This window comes from Bicyclus anynana, chromosome Z (genome assembly GCF_947172395.1).
Source record: "Bicyclus anynana chromosome Z, ilBicAnyn1.1, whole genome shotgun sequence".
Lineage (NCBI taxonomy): Eukaryota > Metazoa > Arthropoda > Insecta > Lepidoptera > Nymphalidae > Bicyclus > Bicyclus anynana.
The window spans coordinates 13,922,665-13,945,699 of NC_069110.1; the positions used below are offsets into that span (position 1 = coordinate 13,922,665).

The following is a 23,035-nucleotide window of genomic DNA, read 5'->3' on the forward strand; positions in this document are numbered from 1 at the left end:
TGCTTTTGCTGTAAATGCGTCTAATACACAAAGTCAGCAATATATAATAGAGTATGAAATAACACATTTTATTCTGATATTTGTATAGGAAGGGATTTACGCAGGAAACTGCAGGGCATTGCTATGTTTTTATATTCTATTTACTTGATCTAAGAAAATTTACTGAAAAAACTATTGAACAATTACAAATCCTATTTTTTGCCCACAGTTTTACCTGTGTAGTTCCCATTCCCATGGGAATACAAAGAATGTAACGTATGACACAGACTTCGCAATTTTTTTTTCAAAATTGGTTCAATATCCAGCGATTATCCCCTACAACCTTACACATAGTATAGATTAGTATAGAACTATAATTAAAATTGATATTTCAGGACCTCTATAAGAAATTCCGTGGTATTTTGAATAAGCTGACACCACAAAAATTCGACACACTATTGGATAAGGTAAAAGGTCTCGAGATCAATACTCAAGCGCGCCTTGAAGGTGTCATTGATTTGGTATTTGAGAAGGCTATTGAGGAGCCCAATTTTTCTGAAGCCTATGCAGCCATGTGTAGCAAGTTGTCTATGCTAAAGGTAATAATTACAATAACAATGGCAATGTATAATTTCACATATTTTTCTTATTTCATTAATATTAAATTTATTCTCAGGTTCCGTCAGATAACGCTCCCGAGCAGTGTGTCAATTTCCGTGGACTGATCATCAGCAAGTGTCAAAATCAATTCACAACGGATAAGGTTGACGAAAATGTGCTAAAATTAGAGAAGGAACTTTCAGAATGCAATGACCCTGTAAGTTGAAATGTTTGTATATAAAAATCGTATACCAATTTAAACAATTTGACAAAAAAAAATTCTTTGTAACAAAAAAATATAATTCTTTATACGCAGGCTAAGAAGAAAGAACTTCAAGATCAGCTAACTGAAGAGAATAGGCGCGTCAGAATGCGATCTGTTGGAAATGTTAGGTTTATCGGTAAGTAATTTATTGAACAACCTTTTGACCTTAGGATAAAATATTATTTATTTGTAATTAGATAGAGTGAATCAACAAAAATATGTATTGTGATGTGTATGTTGCGATAGATCTTCTATTATCAGAACACGGTTTGGTTTTATGTGTCAGGCCACTTCAGACAGAGTATAACAATGATTTACCTTAAATGTATGATGTAAACTTTTGGGAGCACGATTAACTGGGGAAAGAGACTTTTTTTTTGAGTTTCTTTTTACTTTTTGTCATTTCTGAAGTGGGTGGCGCATAGGCGTCTTTTATAGGTGTTTGTGTTTGGGAAGCGCCAGATTAAGTGAGATTGTGGATTCCATTTTTCTTATTTTTACTTTCAAACGCAAGGGCGCCCCTGTAAACGGGGGCCCCGTATCATTGATACGGCTAATACGGCGGTAGCTACGCCCCTGGACCATACCAACAGCTCTGTATTTGAACCAGTTCTCGAAAATCGATTTTGACCCCAATCAACTAGTAAGCTTGCAATTGTACCCCTGACCCCTTGACTTGATCGCTGACTTGTAGAACACGTCATCCTTTGCTACCTTGACAATGATGTAATGGTAGCGTCAAGTATTTTGATACACTCAGGCGTATCAGAACCCTGGCCTGAGCCAAAACACCCTTTCAAACAGCCCTCCAAGTAAGGTCAGAATCATAGACGGGCACCCTCAGGGGATCATTCAGCCGCTGTGTTGAATTTACCTCTATTTGTTAATAGAATTTGATTCTAAGTTCTATGATGTCCACTGCTAGAGACTCGTTCCACCCTTTTTCTGCACATTGTTTGATGTTTCTGTGCTTGCCCAAACTCCCCGTGACGCTTCTGACCATGGGCTACAGTATCAGATAAAAACCAAATCGTCTTCCTAGATTAAAATAACTATAGTACATTTACAATTGGACTATTATTTATTACAGAGGATTAGACATGCACAAGGTCTTTGATAACATGATTCATTAACTTTGCAAATGTGGATAATTTTTGACTCGTCGATAATGAAATATTGTATTATCATATTGTATCACTGGCATATAAAAAAATTACACACATGAACAAAAATGTGCACACATTTTTTTATTAGATGTCTATGCATCTATTGATTGCAATAAACTTGTGTGTGTAATCAATTAATACCACTTTTTTATAGTAATATGTTCTTTTTGTATAGAAATTTTTTAAGTATCTTGATTTCCAGATAATATCATGTTCATAATTTCAACAAACTACTTAAAATAAACTATTAAGTCATGTGTTTTAAATATAACAGTATGTGTGTGAGTACTATTTTCTTCTAAGTATATTTTTATTACAAAGTTGTTTGCCAGTTGTAACTATTGATATGAAAGTTTTTAGTTCTATCATAGTTTATATGACACCATTCACTCTTACACAGATATTGAAGTTTTTGCGAAATTATATTAGCTTAAAAATATTATTGCAAATTATTTGTATTTAAAGGCTCACTAATTATCACTATTAACACATTTTAAAGTGATTGCAACAGAATTTCAAATAGAGACACAAATTGACTTGTGCCTTCCATTTCGTGGGGCCATTTTTGAAGTGATTATTGGGAATCTATTACAAACTTATACAGGGTGCTCGGGAGTATATCCCATAACTTGAAGGTGTTGACAAGTCCACTTATAGGAGCCGAACTGCATAACTATTTTTTTTTAACTACAAAAAGAAACTTTTTATGTTTTCATACAAAGTAATTCAACCTGTACCTTATATCCATGTAACACGCGTAATCACTAGTTACTATTTCATGATATTTATCAATGAATATGTGTGGCTAGATCATAATATAAGGGACACAATTTAAGTTCTATTTACAAAAGAAATATTTTTTACTCCGAAAATATTTATTTTAGAACACATGTTCCTTAGACATTTTTAATTAATTTACCTTAAAGAACTTATAATCTTTGAGATAAGGGAAATACTCCCGAGCACCCTGTATATTAATGGTTAAACAAATCAATTTTCTACATCGTTAATATGATTGCTAAGCGAATGATACTCAATGCATGTGTAACCACACATGTGATAGTAAATATTTATGTTTTATTTAATTTTTTTAATTTATGTTTCGTCGAATGTATCGACAGCGTTGCTGAATATATCACGCGAGCATATGTCTACTAAGATTAGGTTCCCAACTTTTTGCATTGCAATCTCATAAGCTTTCCTCATACATTTTTATCATTTATTTCTCTTTTCTTTTACTACTAAAATATCAATAAAAAACTTAAGTCATAAGAAGTTTGCAGCCATTTTTAATCATTCTTTTTTGTTTTATTACAGTTACAGATAAACTTAAAATCTTTATCTAATTTGATCCTAACCTTGATTTACCCGTTTAAATTACATAAGTAAAAAATAAATTACAAATTGTTATAATATAAAAAATATATTAAAATAAAAAAAAAACAATGTCCGATAAGCTATGCAGATGAATTTGAAGGCCGGCCCCTTACACTCGTTTTCCGTTTTCGTTTTCCTAATGCGTGATTTTGATTTGGAATTCCTTGAAACTACCGTGAGACTAGACTTCAAGCATTTCTTCATTCCGAATGTATATTGTAGCAAACAATATTGTATATTGTTTTGTATGTAGTATAATTGTATATTGCATTCGTTACGTACGTTCGGAATTTGTTCCAACCAGATTTTTTTATTTTTTTATTCGGTTTTCCGAACACAGAAAACGAGTGTATGCGGCCTGCCTAAAAAATAAGCATTGTGCAAGTTTTTTAAATGCAATAGTTATAAAAAGAAATTAAATTTTTTTTGTTTATTCTTTTTTTTTTGTCTATTGTTGTACAAGTTTTTTTTTAACAATTTTACATGTGAAAGTATCAATAATCAGTGTACTTTACGGTGTGAAAGAATACAAATACAATTTTCGATAAAAGTTATGTAGCAATGCAATATTTAAGCATGCCTGTTTATTTATATCTTACTAACCGATCCAGTTTGACCTGATCGTTTGTTGGCTTTTTATTTTATTTATATAGATAAGCTTCTACCTGCGACTTCGCTCGCGTTTTTGTTTAAATTAATTATTTCTATCCATCAGGAACTCAATTTTTTTTGATGAATGTACGTCATCTTTCGTGATAATAATCTTTCAAGCGGATAAGTACTACTTAAAAGATTATCGTAACAACAAACAAATTCACATTCATGTTTATTATTATTAGGATTGATATTGTTTTAATTATTATGAACATGGTATTATCTTTATAAAATTATTACTTATAGTGTTTTTCAGATAGCATGGGTATGGTGTCAGTTCGTTTTACTCTTGAAAGTTTGCCGCGATTCACGTTATTAGTACATATTACTCAGACTAAATACATAAGGACTAGTATCGCACCCAAATTCACGAACAAAATTTTCTGCCATTTTCTAAGGAAAACTTGCTTAGATTTCATACATATTTTAAACTAAACTAGCAGTTTTTGTTCGTTTTTTACACCATATAACTACATAAAAAGGTATTTTTACGGAGGTTTTTAACCGACGCACACGATTTTAAACTATGAAACATCGATTCTTTAGAGACAGTGTTTAAAATCGCATAAGATCGCTGATCATATACTTTGACAGAAAAATAATGTATTGCGAGGCAGGTCTTTATCTAATTAGTCTGAGACATATTATGAACGTCACAAGGCAACTGTCACCGTACCCATGCTATCTGAAAAACACTTTAGCAATGCTTAATGACTTTTGCTGATTTGGCAATTGTGTCGATTGTTTTAGGCGAGCTTTATAAATTGAAAATGCTCACTGCCAAAATTATGGTGTACTGCATGACGTACCTGATTGAAAAGCTGGAAGAAGAGAAACTGGAATGCCTGTGCAAACTGCTTACCACGATTGGGGAGCAAGTCGAGAGCGAAGTCAAAGAACAGTTGGAGAGCGTGTTCAAGAGGATGCAAGATATCGTCGATCGCAAATCGAACAAGATCAGTAACAGAGTGCGCTTCATGATACAGGATGTTATTGACTTGCGCCGAGGGCGGTGGGTCACCAAGAATGTAGTGGACTCCCAGCCCAAGATGATGGATCAGATTCAAAAGGAAGCTGAGCAGCAACAGCGAAACATTGAGGTTAGACACAGACATTGTTATCCCATCTGTAAATATTATAAAGCTGAAGAGTATGTTTATTTAAATAAAAAAAAAAGTGGCCAAAATGTGAAAAATTATTGCTTTCTTACACTGCATAAACTGTTAAATGATGGTCCATTTCAGGTCCACAGTTTTACCCTGTATCATTAAAATTTAAAAAATACAAGGATTTAATTCAAATCTAAATAAGTGAATAAATCTAACAAAAAAAAGGAAAGAAATAAAATTAAAACCTAAGTTTTTGAGTTATATCAAGATGACGCCCTTAAAGCAAATATGACATGACAGTTGACAGCAAACGTCTAATCGACTACTGCATTGAGAACGTCATCAATCCGCCATTATTACCCATATTAGTGTTGCATTTATTGGGAGAGAATGAATATTATTTCGAAAGATTTAAAGTAAATTCATAGATTTGTACAATCAAAAATATTTTCTTATATTTCCGCCAGGTTACAATGACTGAATATTGGACGATCTCCTTTACGCAAAAATCATAAATCATTGCCCTTTATAAGTTCTAAAAAGTCTTCAACTGTATAACTCTAAGGTTCATTGTTTTAGTAACATGTATACAGCACTTGAGGAAGCAGTTATTTTAGAATCACTTCATTTTTAACTGACCTCATTAAAAGGAGGTTCTCCTTTCGAGTCTTTTTTTATTTCTTTTTATTTGATATATTACATTGTTTTTAGTTGATGAACGCCAATCCTATGGGTGGTTTTCGGCGCGAAGATGGACGTGGCAAGCGTGGTGACAACAGGAGACAAGGTCCCAACTCTTACATGGACAACCAATGGAAGACTAACACACGCAATAGTTTCACTGTTGACGCCTCTAAACTTAAGGCTGTCACACAAAATACACAAAAGGTAACATTTTATCATTCTACAGGTTGCTGGGGAGTATTTCCCATAACTTCAAGGAGTTGCCGAGACTACTAATAGAAAGCGAACTGCATTAACTAATATTTAATTAACTAAAAAAAAAAGTTTTTATGTTTTCATACAAAGTAATTCAAATAATTCCGGTTATCATATGTAACATGCCTTTATCTATCGTTGCATTTTAAAATACGAATAATCAAATGAATAAGTTTGGCTATGTCATTATTATAAGGATGCATAAGAGATACATTTTTAACCGACTTCAAAAAAAGGAGGAGGTTTCTCAATTCGACCGTATATGCAACCCCTTCCCTACATGCAAAGTGAGGATACATTGTTTATCATCTATCCCATGGGGGGTATTTTTGTGCATTACTTATGGGATAACTGCTCATTTAATCATCTACGGAACACTACACTGCGCGTGGCCCGACACGCACTTGGCAGGTTTTATTTTCATTACCTTTTTTACCAATTGTTATACCTTTACAGAATCTTAACAACATTAAATTGGCGCCACCTACATGGAATCACAGCAAAAATCCAGCACAGACTGGCAGCAACTCTATGATTAGTATCTCCAGGAACATGTACAGTATGCTAGATACTAATCAAGGGGACCCACCTTCACTTAATGGTAAGTAGTAAATTACCTAGAGAGGTTAAGAACCTCAATATGCTAGTTGACCCTCAAATTTATTATAAATAATATTAATTTCATATAGTACATGGAATAAGGGTCTGATATATGTTGATATTAATTAATAAAAGTTAGGATTTGTTATAAAAAATAATTTAAAAATCATGTTTTAGTCAAAAACTTTGAAAACAGCTGTTGTCCATTTTGTGATGTCACAATGTTACTTAATGTACTAAACGTCAAATTAATTATTGTTAACTAATTTTGTCAAACGCTATGTCTGGTAAAGGATTTATTAACGTGAAGTCATGAAACAGTTCAAATATAGACAGCGTCAAAAGAATATTTAAAAATTGAAATTTTCATGTAATCATGTCTCGAAAAAAAATGTGATGAATTTTTCAATATAGTAGAACAATAACGAACAATTTAAAACCATTTATAAAAAATGTCAACTAGCCTATTATGAGTAAAAGTCTTGGACTCTGCAATCTTGAGAGAAGACGAGAAAAAAGAGATCTTATAGAGACAAGATTTTGAGCAACTACTATAATGTAGAGCAGTTGAAAGAAAATGTAAATTATAATACGCGCTATTGAAAATATGCTTATTTTCCTAAAGTTGGTTAGATCCAAACCCCTGTTTCCCAATGCCCCTGTTTCCCCTAAGTTTGCGTCTTTGTGAGGTGTCCCTTTGTAAGAGAATTGGAAGTTTGAAACAATCTTTCACAATACGCAGGCCCTTAATTGGTTATAAAACAAAATATACGAGTTAATAATGTTTATTTTCAGACGAAAAAAGGAAATTTTGCAACTTTTACGTCCTCCATTACGAGCGCTATTCAAAAAGGTTTTCGCTCTCAATTGTTTCGAAAATTTTCATTTAAAGAACTTGATTGCTATTAAAATTCGACCGAAATTGTAAATGTCGTGGACCGAAATTGTAAATAAATAATATATGATTTGAGTATGAGAATTTATTTTATTGAAAAAATAAATTTAATCAGTGTTAGTGACGTCACTAAATGGACAACAGCATTTTTGTCATTTGGAAAATTTGAATAAATTCGTGATTTTAAAATAAGTTTTATAAGAAATCCTTAACTTTTATCTATATATTTCGGACCCTTATTTCATGTACTACACAAGATTAATATTGTTTATATTAAATTTGATATGAGTCAACTACCTTATTGAGAGGCTAAAATATAAGACTCAGATGCTAAAGAGCTTCCCTTAAACCCCACAAATACTTCCTCAGTAATAGAGTAATTAGATTGTGGAACTAATTGACTGAGGATTTGACAACAATAAATATTGTCAAATGATTAATGCTGTTACACAAATTTATTTGAATTTCATTAAATATATTGTTTCAAATCACTAAAAACAAATCAAGCATTATTCTGTGCATTCTCAAATACTATGAAGTTTGGAGTTTAAAGCTTTATACTTTTGTATAAAAAAATTGAACTTTTGCAGTCAACCTGATGTAATTTTGTTAATTAATGTTAACAAAAGTTTAGACATTTTTCTCACTAATCACACTAAAGTATTCAAATTCATTGTTAAATTTATTAAGGTTAATTATAAATTAATAATATTATGGTTATAATGGCCAATTATAAAATGTTGTCAAAATTTGTTGTTTAGCCAACAAGGACATCTCCACAAGCTACCAACACTCGAAGTCAATCGAGAGATCAACCTTCAATTCCAGAGGTGAGAAAAATGTCATATAAATTATTTTATCACATATATTTGATTTTTAACTTTAACTAGTACTTTTATATTTGATTTGTCCATACAAACGCGTTAGAGCAGCGTTTCCCAAACTTTATTCTACAGTGACCCTTTAAATTTCATACTCCTCTTTAGTGACCCACTTACATTTTTGGACCCATAATACCTACAATCCGCCCGACAAGCAATCATTATTGTCTTCATTAGTCAAGAAATAAAATCGACCATCTCCTAGTACTTATTTAAAGTCTCAGCATTGCCTCCATAATGCTGGCATGGCAATGTTAGAGCATATTAGAAAATTAAGGCCTACATATTATCCTGCCTCATACATGTAGGGGTAGGCAGAGACCTTGGTATAGCTCCATTCCTTCTTCCTTAATCATCAATCCTTTTGTACAAGTTGGTTGTGCTCTCTCCACACTTGTCTCCTCACCTCATTTTTCAATAAAAAACGCAAAAATCTCTTTGCTGTATAGCTCCAGCCATGCAGCGCAAGGAACAAAAGTTCATCTCATTTCCATAAGTTTCATAAGGCACACTCGACACACATCTTTGCAAATCATTTGCAAATGTATGATACCGATTCTGTTCGGATGCATCACGTCATGTCACGTCAGACAAGTGTAATTTTACCTTTATGCAATGCTCACCTGTAACAAGTCATTTAACTGATTAGGCAAATATAGATTTCTTTGAAAATTGGTCTCATGAGTTCTCCTTAATTGTCCTAATTTGTGGCCAATTTTCAGCTCTGTATCTATATATATAAAAATGAATTGCTGTTCGTTAGTCTCGCTAAAACTCGTAAACGGCTTAACGGATTTATCTTATCTTGGTCTTGAAATGTTCGTGGAGGTATAGGGAAGGTTTTGCCCTCTTCTATTTCCCATACAAACGTTTAAGAGTCAAGCGGTAGGGGTAGGGTAGGGGTAGAGGTAAAGAAGGGTAGAGTAGGGATAGAGAATAAGTGCACTTATGTCAAAACGAAGCTTGACCGGGTCCGCTAGTCATTCATAATAATTTGGGCCAAGTCTGTATGGAGACTGGGGATCCCCTTTACCAGGCACAAAATGTTAAATATTTTTACTTTTTTTCAAGATAACGAAAACAGCAGATCTGGATCAATAGGTGTCCCTCGGTCGAACTCCGGTAGCAGAAGTACTAACGTGCCACCGAAACAAGTGCCAGAGACTGTTCCTTCCGCGCCGGTCCTCCAAGAGCCGTTGCCAGAGAGTAAACAGAAGCTGGTCAAAACACTTATCATGGAGTTCCTTGTCAATCACAATGATGAGGAGTTTGCATCTGAATTCAAACAGTCAATAGCTTTGCAGTATCACACTGGTGCTGTAACTGAAATATTGAACATTGCATTAGAAAAGTAAGTATATTTTAAACATAACACACAACATAGATCGTCTCACAGGATATTTGGATTATTTACGTTTAGTTTGCCTGGAAGAGATCGCTAATAGTTGAAAATATAAAATTGATGTGTTCTTTTGTTATTTATAAAAATAGATAATATTGTTAATTACTAGTTCTTCCAATTGACTAATATTTTGTCAAACCAATGTAAACATTTGATGCCTTTAACTTAACTTTAAATCAACTTTTCATTTTAATCTATCAGAATTTAAAAGAATATATTTTTACATGCATTCTGGGATAATGTAGCTATCCAATAGTGAAAAATTTTTCAAATCGGTCAGTTGTTACAGAGCTTATTAAAGGCAAATAAACAATCAAATCTTTCCTCTTTATAATATTAGTATAGATATGATTTTGTTCAGTGGAATTTTTGTTGATAGCAATGTATGAAATTTGATACATGTGTAACTTACTATGTTCCCAATGGTATTACATTACAATGTTATGAAATTATTGTTGCAGAACAGCAAAAGATGTTAAAGTAATCGCGAAGGCGACAAATCACCTCTTATCAAGTGGTATAATTTCTGGTGAACATTTCTTGAGTGGTATGACTGAGATTTTGGAGTGTGCACCGGATTTGTTCATAGATATCCCTATGCTGTATGAATATTTAGGCAAATTTATTGCACCCCAAATAGAAAAGAAGGTACACATTTGTATTTTGCCTACAATGCTTATAATATAAAATATATAAAACTCATTTAATCATATTAAATGGTTTTTTTTTTCAGCATATCACATTTGTACAGATGTTTAGATTATGTGAGAATATTATAACGTCTGACCATGGGCACATGTTCTTAAAACCTGTAATTAGAGACTTAAAAGAAAGCATGGGACCTTCCTTTGTAAAACTTAAGTGGTCTGAATCTGGACTGCAACTAAAACAATGGATGAAAGAAGACCAGGTACCTTTATTAAATTAGTAGATATCTTTATTAAAACATTTACAAATACATACATAGCCTCAATAGCTCAACGGTAAGAGCGGTTGGACTCATCACCAAGGGATGGTAGTTCTATTATCACCACCATTAGATTAAAATAAATTATGACATAATCCTGACTTTACAAAAATGCTTGTAAACTAAGCCTTATTGAAATAAATGAATTTTGAATTTTTTGAATTTTGGGTACAAATATCTAACGCCATATTATTTTATAAGATGAAATGAAAACTATGAACGGTAATTCTATGGACTACGCGGTTTAATGAAAGATGTATTATTTCAGGTTCCCAAATGGCTAGAGGATAATAAATTCGAATTTTTGGAAGGCGATAATACTATTGAATCTTCGAAGAAAATAATGACTCCAGTCGAAACACAGAGCAAACTCTTGCAGCTAATGAATGCAGATGAGAACTGTGATTGTATCAGAGGATGGGTTCAGGTATTATAATTTTATCTTTTTTTTTGAGTGTATTATAGTTACGGATGTTAAATAAAAACACCTATAATGGAGAAAAATACGAGACACATTACTAAGACATTTATCCGATAAACTGTGTCATGATGTCTCACATTGTTAAACTAAATTTAGCCTTGATGTTATGATGGGATCTATATTTGCTACTTCATACAATGTCTGTCTTTGCTGATTTTGTCTACATTTTGAAGTTTATTTTAAATCGTCTCTCTGTATTATGTGCTGGCACAACCTTTGTTGTCTGACCTATATTGTTAAACGTGTTGATGGTTATCGCTCAGACATCTTCGGTAAAATCAGGTTGAATATTGTGCACGTAAATTTTGCCATAATCTGATGGCTGGGTCTGTATTTGAATAACAAAAATAGCTGTAGACATTGTAGGTTACGTGATTTTAAAAGTCAAATATTATCTCCTGGAACATGTCATGTATGCATAATTTTACCTTGAACAAACACGATAAACAAGTTTCAAGGTGTGGTATTTTAGTACTTGTGTAATGCACTACTATATTATTTTGTCATTTGTATGTATGAATGTAGTCTTAACTGTTTTAAGTAACAGTATATAAGCCTCTTATGCTTCAGTGTGCTCTTACCTTAGCAAACTATAAGACTGCATTGTCCTTGATTTTGATTGACAAAAATCTGGTTAAGTGCTGGTCGGACTCGCGCACGAAGGCTTCCTTACTCTTGTCTATAAAAAACAGAAAAAAAATCACGTTTATTGGAGAGACTCTTGGTATTTATTGTTCTAGCTGCAACAGAAATACATCATACTTGAAAATTTCAAACAAATTGGTGACAAACAGACAGATCCTGCCTTGGTAAAAAGTTACCCGTTTGAAAATAATAATAAAATAAAAATAAAAATAGCCTTTATTCTCTGACTGTTGACACATTATAATTAATACTATTTCTTAGTTTCTATTACATAGGCCACCTCCAGACTTTGTGACTCTGATTGGTCTCTAGCCATCCTTTCGGCTGGTCGTCTTTCCATCTTTTGTGTGTTCGTCCATGCCTTCTTTTCCCATCTCTGGGGTACCATTGTATGACCTCTATGGACCATTTTTCTTTTGTGGATCTTACCACATGTCCAGTTCTTTCATTTATACATTTATTCTAACATTTATTTTTGCAGGATAATCTTGGTGTTTCTTCGAATGAAAACTGGTTCATTAGAGCCCTAATCCAGGCGATATGCGAGCACGCGTTGTTTGGCGCAGAGGGCCGTGACGTGCCCCACTTCAGCCAAGAGAGGATGAACAAATTCGCGCCTCTCATCAGTGAGTTTGGCGAATCTCGTGAACAAAGGGAGGAGAGCTGTCTGTTCGGAATACAGCAACTAATATACAGACTTCAACATCCTCCAGGTAACTATATACGCAGTGATGTTAAATGCTGTTAGATGTGTTACTACTAGGTCATGAAAAATGAGGCCCTCAAAAGAGGAAATTTCCACTTCTCAATGTAAACAACGAACGTTGTTACGAATTAAAGACAAAATTTTGCATGTGTGCACTCAGTTTTTAACCGACTTCAAAAAGGAGGAGGTTCTCAATTCGGTCGGTATTTTTTTTTGTATCCTATTATTCAGATCTATTTTTGCGGTGATTTTGTATGGACGTAACCAATCTATAGTATAAAAGTATCTGACTAACACAACCATGGTTTCTTTCATGTATCTTCAATACCCGTGGGAATGCTGTAATAAAATGTAATGTTACATAATATGTTACTTCCTGATAATGTATTGGTGAAGGAATTTTTCAAATCAGTCCAGTAGAATTTGAGTTTATTCTTTATATATATTCTACAAATAGGAATATTAATCCTCCTCCTCTTTTTAATAGTAGTGCAGATTGACTATAATTGATATTTTAACCCATATTCGACTCACTGAACGGCTCACGGTCCCCTCTCAGAATGAGAGGGGTTAGGCCAATTATAGTCCACCACATTGGCCCAATGCAGATTGGCAGACTTCACACACGCAAAGCAAACGCAAAATAATAATTCCCTGATATGCAGGTTTCCTCACAATATTTTTCCTTCACCGTTTAAGACCGTTTAATTTTTGCATGCCCTGGTTTGGATTCGAACCCACACCCTCCGGAATCGGATTGTCACTGTGAATATTATCTGTCATTTATTTATTATCACTAATGAATAACAGTTGAGGGTATATATTTCTAATGCTGGATCTTAGATCATGTTGTTAATATAAAATGTTTTTTTCTTTACAGGATTAGCGTTAGAAATATTCCAATTTTTGCATGAACAATACATAATATCTGTGGAAGGTTTCACTGCATGGGAGGAGACTGAAATGGAACCTGAAGGAAAAGGTGTGTAGAATATTTTATATTACATACATAATAAACTGCCTGTGGGCACACTGTGGATAGTGCACCTAAGAGCACCTGCTCACTTCAATTCTTATTCTTCTTATTCTTCAATACAATTCTTAGTTGGTAGACTATCGACCAACTAAATTACAAATGCTTACAATTTAGTGGGACAACTTTTTATTATTGTACTTAATCGAAAGGGAATCAGGATTCTGATGCGATCAGTGTCTAGTTTATTAGTTGACGATTTAGTTGGTACCTGTTAGTATACTCTGCGATTTATTCAACCAACTAAGAACGATAAGTAAGTGGGTGCTCTAAGATGCTTCAACATATCTATGTCGTTGACGAGATTGTTAAGAGAAAGACATGTTGTACTCTTGCATCAGTAATAAAAAATTGCCATGCAAAATGTTGCAACAACAAAAAACAAAGCTGGGTTACTGGGGAGAAAAAAATTTACATAAGAAAAGAATGAATGACAAAAGAAAAGAATGTAAACAGTTAAATATGTACACAATACTAAGATATATCTACATATGTAATATACAATACAATATATAGTAATACATATGCCATCTAATATATATTATATAGTATATACAATACTTTATCTCTATACCAAATTTCATTCAAAGTGGTTCAGTAGTTTAGTCGTGAAAAGTTAGAAGACAGACAGACAGACATACTTTCACATTTAAACATGTCACATATATAAGCAAACACCGAACATATTCACTGAAAACTTATAAATTTAAGCTGGAAAGTAATCATTAGCAATGAGGAATCATCCGGGATGAAAAGCAGCCTGTGTTAATACTAAGTAAAATCCATTTTCATTCCAAATTTCAGCCAAATCCCTGCAAAATTGACAAAGTTTCATACAAACTTTCATCCCATATTTTATCCCCTTGGGGGTAGAATTGATCATAATCCTTTCTTAGCGGATGCCCACGTTAGAACATCTATCTGTATGCCAAATTTCAGCTTGATCCGTCCAGTGGTTTGGACTGTGTGTTGATAGATCACTATGTCAGTCAGTCACTATTGAGTTTTATATAGTTAGATTTGGGCCACAGTTTTAATCTCAGACCAATTAGAGGACCAGTAACGCACTTAAATTTACGAACAAAATTATCTGTCATTTTCTGAGGAAAACGAGCTCAGATTTGGTATAATTTTTTTACTAAACTAGAAGTTTTTGACCGTTTTTTACACCATTTGACTACATAAAAAGGTATTTTTTACCGAGCTCTTTAACCGACGAACACGATTAAAACTATGAAACATCGATTACTTCATAGACAGTTTTTATAATCGCATAAGATCGTTGATCACATACTTTGACAGAAAAGTGACGTCTAGCGAGGCAGGTCCATACAATAATTGGTCTGAGGTTTTAACAGATAACTTTTGTTGCAGGTGTGATGCTGAAGGCTCTGACGTCATTCTTCACGAATATAAAGGAAGCTGACAACGAGGAGTCGTGCAGCGAAGACTGACGCGCCGCTGCGAGAGCTCTGCTCTCCGCATTCCTCGCCAACGCTCCACACTCTAACATATATTTATTCGTTTACTAGCCCCGGCCGATACTCGCGCGCGGGAGTCGCACGGCCCAATGATGTTAAATACTATTAGATGTGTTACTGGCTCGTGAAAAGTGAATCGCTCAATTGACGAAATTTCCACGTCTCAATGTTAGTTTTTGATCAACAACAAATAATACCTAAATGTCGTCTATAATGTTGAGTTATAAAAACTATGTATACATAAATAAATATTTTTTTCAAAGCCAAAATTGTGCATGAGTGCCGCTTTCTGCGGTGTTTTTGTAGGGACGTAACCGATCTATAGTATAAAATTATCATTGGCACGGCCCCTGACTCTAGTGCGCGCAGTGATATCGTGTATGATTGCTTATGATGAAAGTGTCGTCCGTCGGCGGCGTGCGGTCCCCTTCTCTGTGGCTGTTGTATTTAATCTGTGGCGCCAGCTCGTACGTCACCTCGACTGCAGTACGTCACCACAGAATAGAGAATGATGCAGAATGAGTCTACAAGCCGCACAGTGAAGCCATAAAAAAACAAACCATACACAAAGTTATTTCATCATTTGTATTTCATGATTTAACACTTAACAATAATTACGAAGTTAATATTGTAATAAAAATACTCCATCTTATTTATTTTCAATCTTTGTGAAGTTTTTAAAATATTTAAAAACACAAGACGCCATGTTTCTTGTATCATCATCATCTCCTTACCCTTATCCCACTTAAGTGGGGTCGGAAAAATATGTCAATCTTTTCCATTCGTTTCTATTACTCGTCAACTCATCATCCACTCCTTTTACACACATGTCCTCTTTCACACAATCCAACCATCTCTTCTTTGGCCTTCCTCTCCTCTTATGACCTTCCACTTGCACATTCAACATTTTTCTAGTAATATGACTTTCCTCTCTACGCATTACACGTCCATACCAAGCTAACCTTCTACTCCTCAATTTTTCTGTCACTGGCGCCACCTTCAGACTTCCTCTTATATACGCCATGTTTCTTGTATAATATTGAAAATTACTCGTGCGACGCCTCGTGTTGTGGAATGGCTACGTCACTGCCGTATTCTGTACGCTCTATCTGCCTATTATTCTTTAATCTGTGTGACACGTAAATATTTTGCTAACGCCTCGACGGACAACCTATCCTGTGAGCCCTTGTTTTGTGGTTATTTTTACAATTGGGATAGTAGGCGCTTTTGCTTTGCGAACGACTGGGTACAGTAATGTTAAAGGAGATGGTCCAAAATTGTATGGAGCCCAGGATCAGTCATTGTACCCTGGCGGAAATAGAAGAAAATATTATTTTTAACTATTTTTGATTATAAAAATCTACGAATTTAATCCTTTCGAAATAATATTCATTATCTCCTAAGAAATGCAACACTATATGGGTAATAATGGCGGATTGATGACGTTTTCAATGCAGTAGTCGATTTGACGTTTGCTGTCAATTGTCATGTCACAATTGGTATATGGGCGCCATCTTTATACAACTCAGAAACTTGGTTTTTAATTTTATTTATTTCTTTTAAATTAGTTTGATTAATTCCTTATTTAGATTTGAATACAATCCTCGTTTTTTTTTTAAATTTCAATGATACGGGGTACAAGAGTGGTCCTGAAATGGACCTCCTTTTTTATGATATTCATGTTTTCAATACAGCGAGATAGTTTTGAGGGACGCGGGGTTTGGCGCGGGAATTACTTTAATCATAAGCTAATCTAACGCGACGACCTCTTAAGCCGACTATCCACTAGAGTGATGTATAAAACGTATATATATATATTTTTTACACGTGAACACGCATGGAAAAAAAATTATGAAATATAAAAATATAAATTAAATAATTTTTAATCAAATTCTCACATAGGGCTTTATTTAATTAGCTACTTACTATATGTATATCAATCGCTCTAGTGGACAGTCTGCCTTATTTTATGTTTAAGGCCGAAGGGGTTTTTTTTGGGAGCGATCAACATAGCGTCACGCATCAGAATATTATTCAGCAAGAAGAAATAATCATTAATCTAGCCTTATTATTTTAGACTAGGTTTTTATTATATAAATTATATTTTTTACCTGTTACCCTATGATATGTCCATAAATTTATTCGTTACGATGAGATATAGAATCGATTCATAATCCATAATTTCAATGTGACGTTAATTTTAGGGGCAAATTGAGAAAATATTGAATGTGTTCGCCTTAATGAACGTTCCCAAAATTGTTCTTGTATAAATTAAATAAAAAAAAAAATAAAGTTAAAAGATGTTGTATAATATTTTAAGGTTTAGTTTCAAATAATGATAGCGAGATATTTTTAAATTGTAACCGTAACGTGTATTTTGTGCCGCGTATGAAATACAAACACATTGAAATATTAGAGAGTTTGTCAACATTTTATTTACTTTTTTGTAAATTCTGCATGTAATAAAAAAACGAAAACTCTTAAATCTCTCTCTTGCTCGCTCTATACAAAAGCGAATTTCGTTACGTTTATGCAATAGCGGGATTCCGCGAAGTGAGTGCTTTTGGTCACTTCCCAAATGTATTTATATTTATATATGTTATATGCAGTGGCGTGCACTTCATAGATGCAAAAATGCACTGCCTACCCTAAGGGCTCAATACAAACCTAACATAGGTTAGGTTAGGTAAGGAATTTTCCAATTTTTACTAACAGTGCATACCCTAGTTTAAAACCTTATGCACGTCACTGGTTATATGCCATAGCAATCGCTAATTTAGTTGTGGTATGTGAACTCGTCAGTTTTATATTAGAGAGTTTGTTCAAAATGTTAGTTACTCTTATTTTTTTTTTTTTAATTCTGCATGTAATGAAAGAGCTCTCACTCTCTTTTGCTCGCTTTATACAAAAGCGAATTTCGTTACGTTTATGCAATAGCGGGATTCCGCGAAGTGAGTGCTTTTGGTCACTTCCCAAATGTATTTATATATTATATGCCATAGCAACCACTAATATAGTTATGGTATGTGAACTCGTCTGTTTTATGGTATGCATATTTAGTTTATTTTCGGAGTCGTGATATAACATTTCTTACAGGTCAACAAGGAAACTTAAGTTGTTATGTATACAAAAGTAAAATATCCTATATTCACATATATTTTTTATTTTTTTATCCATTCATTTCGTATGATTTTATTGGGATCAAATAAATACTAAATTATTCTCAAGATTATTAATAAAAGTATGCAATAAATACATGTCTAATACAAATGTTTAGCGATCACGGTTATTACGTAGTAACTTGTTATTAGCATAAAAAAACTTAATTCAACTTTGCAATAGAACTTTGTTAAAATCTGTGAGATCCTAACTTTACTATCGATCCTTTGACAATTTAGACTATTAATGGTTGAAGATCAATTCTGCAGGGAAAAGATTTGGCCAACTAGTACATGAATGGTACATGATCAACATAGTTGACAGAAATATAGTCTTGAATACAACTTAGTCCAGGAACGTACTGATTTTGAATCGGCGTATTTGAAGTACGCTTAACTGAAGAACTGAATCTTGTAAAGTTGGTGGCGGACTAAGTACTTCCTATGTGCTTGCAAGTCACTTTTCGTCATGTACACTGAAACGCAATATTTTGAAGAGGTGGCTATACAGGGTGCTCGGGAGTATTTCCCATAACTGCAAGGTCGTGCGAGTGCACATATGGGAGCCGAAATGTCTATCTAATATTTTTTTTTAAATGAAAAACAAAAGCTTTTTTGTTTTAATACAAAATAATTCCGACTATCCGTGTAACGTTATATGGCCGTGCATTTTAGAATACGTAAAACTTACGTCATAATTATAAGGATGCATGTAAGGGACACATTTCGAGATATATTTACAAAAGAAATATTATTTACGCCGAATATATTAATTTTAGATGTTCCTTGACCATTTTTGATTAATGTTCGGTAAAGAATATAACCGCATAGTTATGGGAAATACTTCCGAGCACCCTGTGTATTGCTTCAACTTTAGATGTTTGGAGAAGTCTGGATGGTATGTGGTTTGTTACCAATAGAAGCTGTACTTTCCGCGGGCAAGCTACTCAACTCAGTCTAAAGTTATTAAAAAGTAAAATATTTTGCATTATTTTCGAGTGATTATTATTGATGAGCAGGATATAACAAAATATGGAGCAAACAGTGAGTATTTATTTTTAGTTTAATTTGATCAGGTTTTATATTAGTACGAGATCCGGCATATGAAATATATACCCTCATCTGCTATTTAATTGGCATAAGAAATAAATGATGGAAAATATTCGTATTGACACATTGCACATATAAGGTTAATAGAAAAAAAAACTTACACTAGTTAATAGAATATACCCAAAAGAGTAAAAGAGACTTTCACACTGCAATTGTGGGGTTGCCAGTAAGTAATGTTATTTATATACCCTCATCAGTTATTTAGTCTTCTAATAAATATCAAATGGAAGCTTATTTTATGCTTACTTATATTGTATTAGGTTACCTTTGATCTTGTTCATAGTTTATTAGATTTTTGAAAAATGTGTTTGGCTGCAATTTAACTAGTCAACCTAATCCAGAATGGCCCTCTAAGCCGAGGTCCGAGTCTCATAGGAGACGCCCTTAGAGAGCCGTTCCGTCCTCTATCTTTCTTTCAGCCTTCGGGTCACATCAGGCGATGCTTCTGCGCTCGCCCAACCCCCCCGGTGACGCCGTAGTGGTTCCGCAGGGAGCTATCGGCACCTACTCAGACAGAAAAAAAAACCCAATTGCAATGTATAACTGAACATTACTCATACTCATCACTGATGAATAACAGATGAGGGTATATATTTCTTATGCCGGATCTTAGACTATATAATTTAATGTGAAGGAAGGTATTTCATATACAACTTTATTAAATCTATCACAGTATAACTAAAAGAGATATATGTAATATATACATAGTTAAATGAAAATTACCTTGCATTTCTACACATCTACAAACTTTGTTAGAATTGGTAACTTTAGGATTTAAATAATAATGAAATACGACCTTATAGCAACTTCAACACCAAATATTTATAGTACATAATACAAGAAGTTTATAAATAAATGTGTATACTTAAGTAATAAATGCAAAAACGGTTCAAGTTAAACAGTAAAAACTTAAGAGTTCGTTTTCAATCTTAGATTGCAAACATGCGTTTTTAAGTTCATTAAAATAAATATACTTACTTCCAATAAGCAATCCAAGAAATTAATTATTTTTGTCTTTATCGGATGAAATGAAATATTATATCACACTCGGTGTATTTTATGTTTACAGGAAATATTGGAATGTGAACTTAATGTGAAATTATTCATATTTTTTTCAATTTACATGAAGTGTCACAAATAAAAAATGCTAAATTATTCATCATTTTTGAAGTGTAATTTAAGTTAAAAAAATGTTAAATGTCGTTATCAATTTTTTATCAATTTGATAGATAATTTATATATTAAATTCAAATTCTTGCGTTTTATCAGTGTGTTAGTATGATTTGTTAAATAATTTTATCAGTTCACATGAGTATCCTTTTTATAATACTTTTGTTTTTATTGGAAACAAATTCACATAAAATTAAATGGTGTTTAAAAATTACCTATTTATTATTTAATTGTATCAGTTCACATGAATTGTCATAACATGTCACAACATTAAAACTATTGTCTGTTTATTAATTTTCATGCAATGTCACAGAATGATTTGTTGAATTCATTGTCTTTTTGTCAGTTCACATGAAGTGTCATAATATGATCTGTTAAAACAATTGTCGTTTTAGCAGTTTATATTAAGTGTATTAAAAATAACGTCATTTTATACGTTCCCATGGAATATCCACTTTATTTATGATATATGTTACGAGTGTAACTTGTCGACTGTATGCATAGATATTATATACCGTTAACTAAGTAAGATTTATACACTAGAAAGCTATAATTTACATGACGACTAGCGTGCCCTATATTATAGTAGCCCAGAAATAGGGACTACAAATGGGTCGGGCGCAAATAAATGTAAAATGTCAGCTTATACTGTGCCGAATTAAGTGTATTGCTGCAGTTAGAAAAACAATATAATCCTGGGGTTCGCTTTTTTACGTGTGTGATTCAACTTTGCATGTCCATTATTGGGAATGAAATGGTCGCAATACAAATTCTCGTAAAAAGTATATATATATTATATATATAAGCTGTAATTTATTTTGATAATAGATAAAACTATAAAAAAAATGTTTACAGTAGGTGCATCGACATGGTCGGAGTGCCCCTTACAACACATGTGTCGAATTTTCATAATTATAATAGTTACGATACCCATAATATTATAGAAATTATACATAACACGATAGATTAGGAGACCGATCATTTTTGATCACCGACTTAATGAAAAAAAAAATAACGAAAACTCCTCATAAATAAAAAAAAACACCAAAAATAATTTAGAATTTACAGCTATAAATATTTTTTTTAAATGTGTGTTTTTTGTGTATTATGATGTCAATCAAACTGAAAACCAGTCAAAAATTGATGTATTGTTTGATAAATGACACGATTATGAGTATTCTAAAAATGGTCAGTCTCCTTTTTATACAGCCATGCAAATTGGCATCAGGGTTGTATTATATACAGCCATGGAAATTGTCGTGTACGGCTTGCTTCGTGGTTTGGAAGCTCTTGAATGTTTATATAAATTTATCATAAGGCAGCTAATGATAATGAGATGTAAAAAATACAGTAAATAATTTAATTTAATTTTTATTAATGCATATGTGTATATGCATGTAATGGCATTGCGTTTAGTTTGAAAATTTTTCATTTTACTATAACGGAAATAACAACCGTCAGTTGCAGAATAACTAATAAAACCATAATATATAACGTATGATTAAAAGAAATAGTTATTCGTGTAGTTAAGAAAATTTACGGCCACGAGCAATCTATCGTGTTGCAATTTCAGTTTTTTTTTATATTAATATATGTATATAAACCTTATATTATTAATCTTATAATATTCCAGTCTCACAGAGGCTTTGCGGTTATTTTACAATGGATATTGTTATTTAAATGAAAATACAGTTTGGCATTATTATTAATTTTGTGATGATGAAAAAATATGTATAATAATATGTTTTTCGCAGTAGCAAAATAACCGTAAACCTTCTGGCCGACTATCGATTTTTAGATTAACTAATTTTGATAATATGAGGTTTTTTTTTATAATTTCAGTGTAACAAATAGCTACTCCAAATTCGTTGTGAACAGCTTTAGGGCTTGATTCGTGGATCTAGAATGATAATATATTGTAGTGAGCGACGCGGTCGACGCACGCTCCTTTTCAGTACTGAGTTTTTTTTTTTTCATTTTAACTATTTTATTAAATGTAAATAAACTTATGAGGAAATATTGTCTATCATTTTATTGTTAGATCCTTTTATATTTATTCAAGACTAACTCGCCGTCCGTCTGCGTGAAATCAAGTTTTTCACAAGTCCCACGGAAACTATGAATTTTTCCGGGATAATAAAAAATAAAAAAATAAAATAAAAATAAAATATGTTTATTTCAGGCCTTGACCCATAGTTGTTAGTGTACAAAAAAAAAGACAATAGCTTAAATTATATGTTAGTAAAGTAAATACAGACCAAAAAAATAAAAATAAAAAAAGAGAAATAATAACACTACATATTTAGGTATAATACTTAAGATATCTGCCCCTACATACTGACACACCGGGCACACAGGTATGTGTGTGTATCCAGTGCCTCAGTATGGGACAGTCATACTTTTCGCTAATCACCCTC

The 23,035-nt window shown here is 32.9% G+C and overlaps 1 protein-coding gene across 2 annotated transcripts in view; it reads left to right on the plus strand.

The window, feature by feature from the left end:
• LOC112047834 (eukaryotic translation initiation factor 4 gamma 3) overlaps window positions 1-18,331 on the plus strand; it is a 65,074-nt gene extending 46,743 nt beyond the window's left edge. For both annotated transcript variants that reach the window (XM_024085097.2, XM_024085096.2), the window contains 14 exons: window positions 375-578; window positions 656-796; window positions 896-980; window positions 4,792-5,141; window positions 5,862-6,038; window positions 6,546-6,690; window positions 8,346-8,414; window positions 9,537-9,816; window positions 10,329-10,515; window positions 10,601-10,777; window positions 11,103-11,261; window positions 12,442-12,673; window positions 13,547-13,648; window positions 15,074-18,331. In XM_024085097.2, coding sequence (XP_023940865.1) covers window positions 375-578; window positions 656-796; window positions 896-980; window positions 4,792-5,141; window positions 5,862-6,038; window positions 6,546-6,690; window positions 8,346-8,414; window positions 9,537-9,816; window positions 10,329-10,515; window positions 10,601-10,777; window positions 11,103-11,261; window positions 12,442-12,673; window positions 13,547-13,648; window positions 15,074-15,153 — 2,388 coding nt within the window. In that variant the 3' untranslated portion in view covers window positions 15,154-18,331. The remainder of the gene's footprint in view (window positions 1-374; window positions 579-655; window positions 797-895; window positions 981-4,791; window positions 5,142-5,861; window positions 6,039-6,545; window positions 6,691-8,345; window positions 8,415-9,536; window positions 9,817-10,328; window positions 10,516-10,600; window positions 10,778-11,102; window positions 11,262-12,441; window positions 12,674-13,546; window positions 13,649-15,073) is intronic.
• The last annotated feature ends 4,704 nt before the right edge of the window (window positions 18,332-23,035 follow it).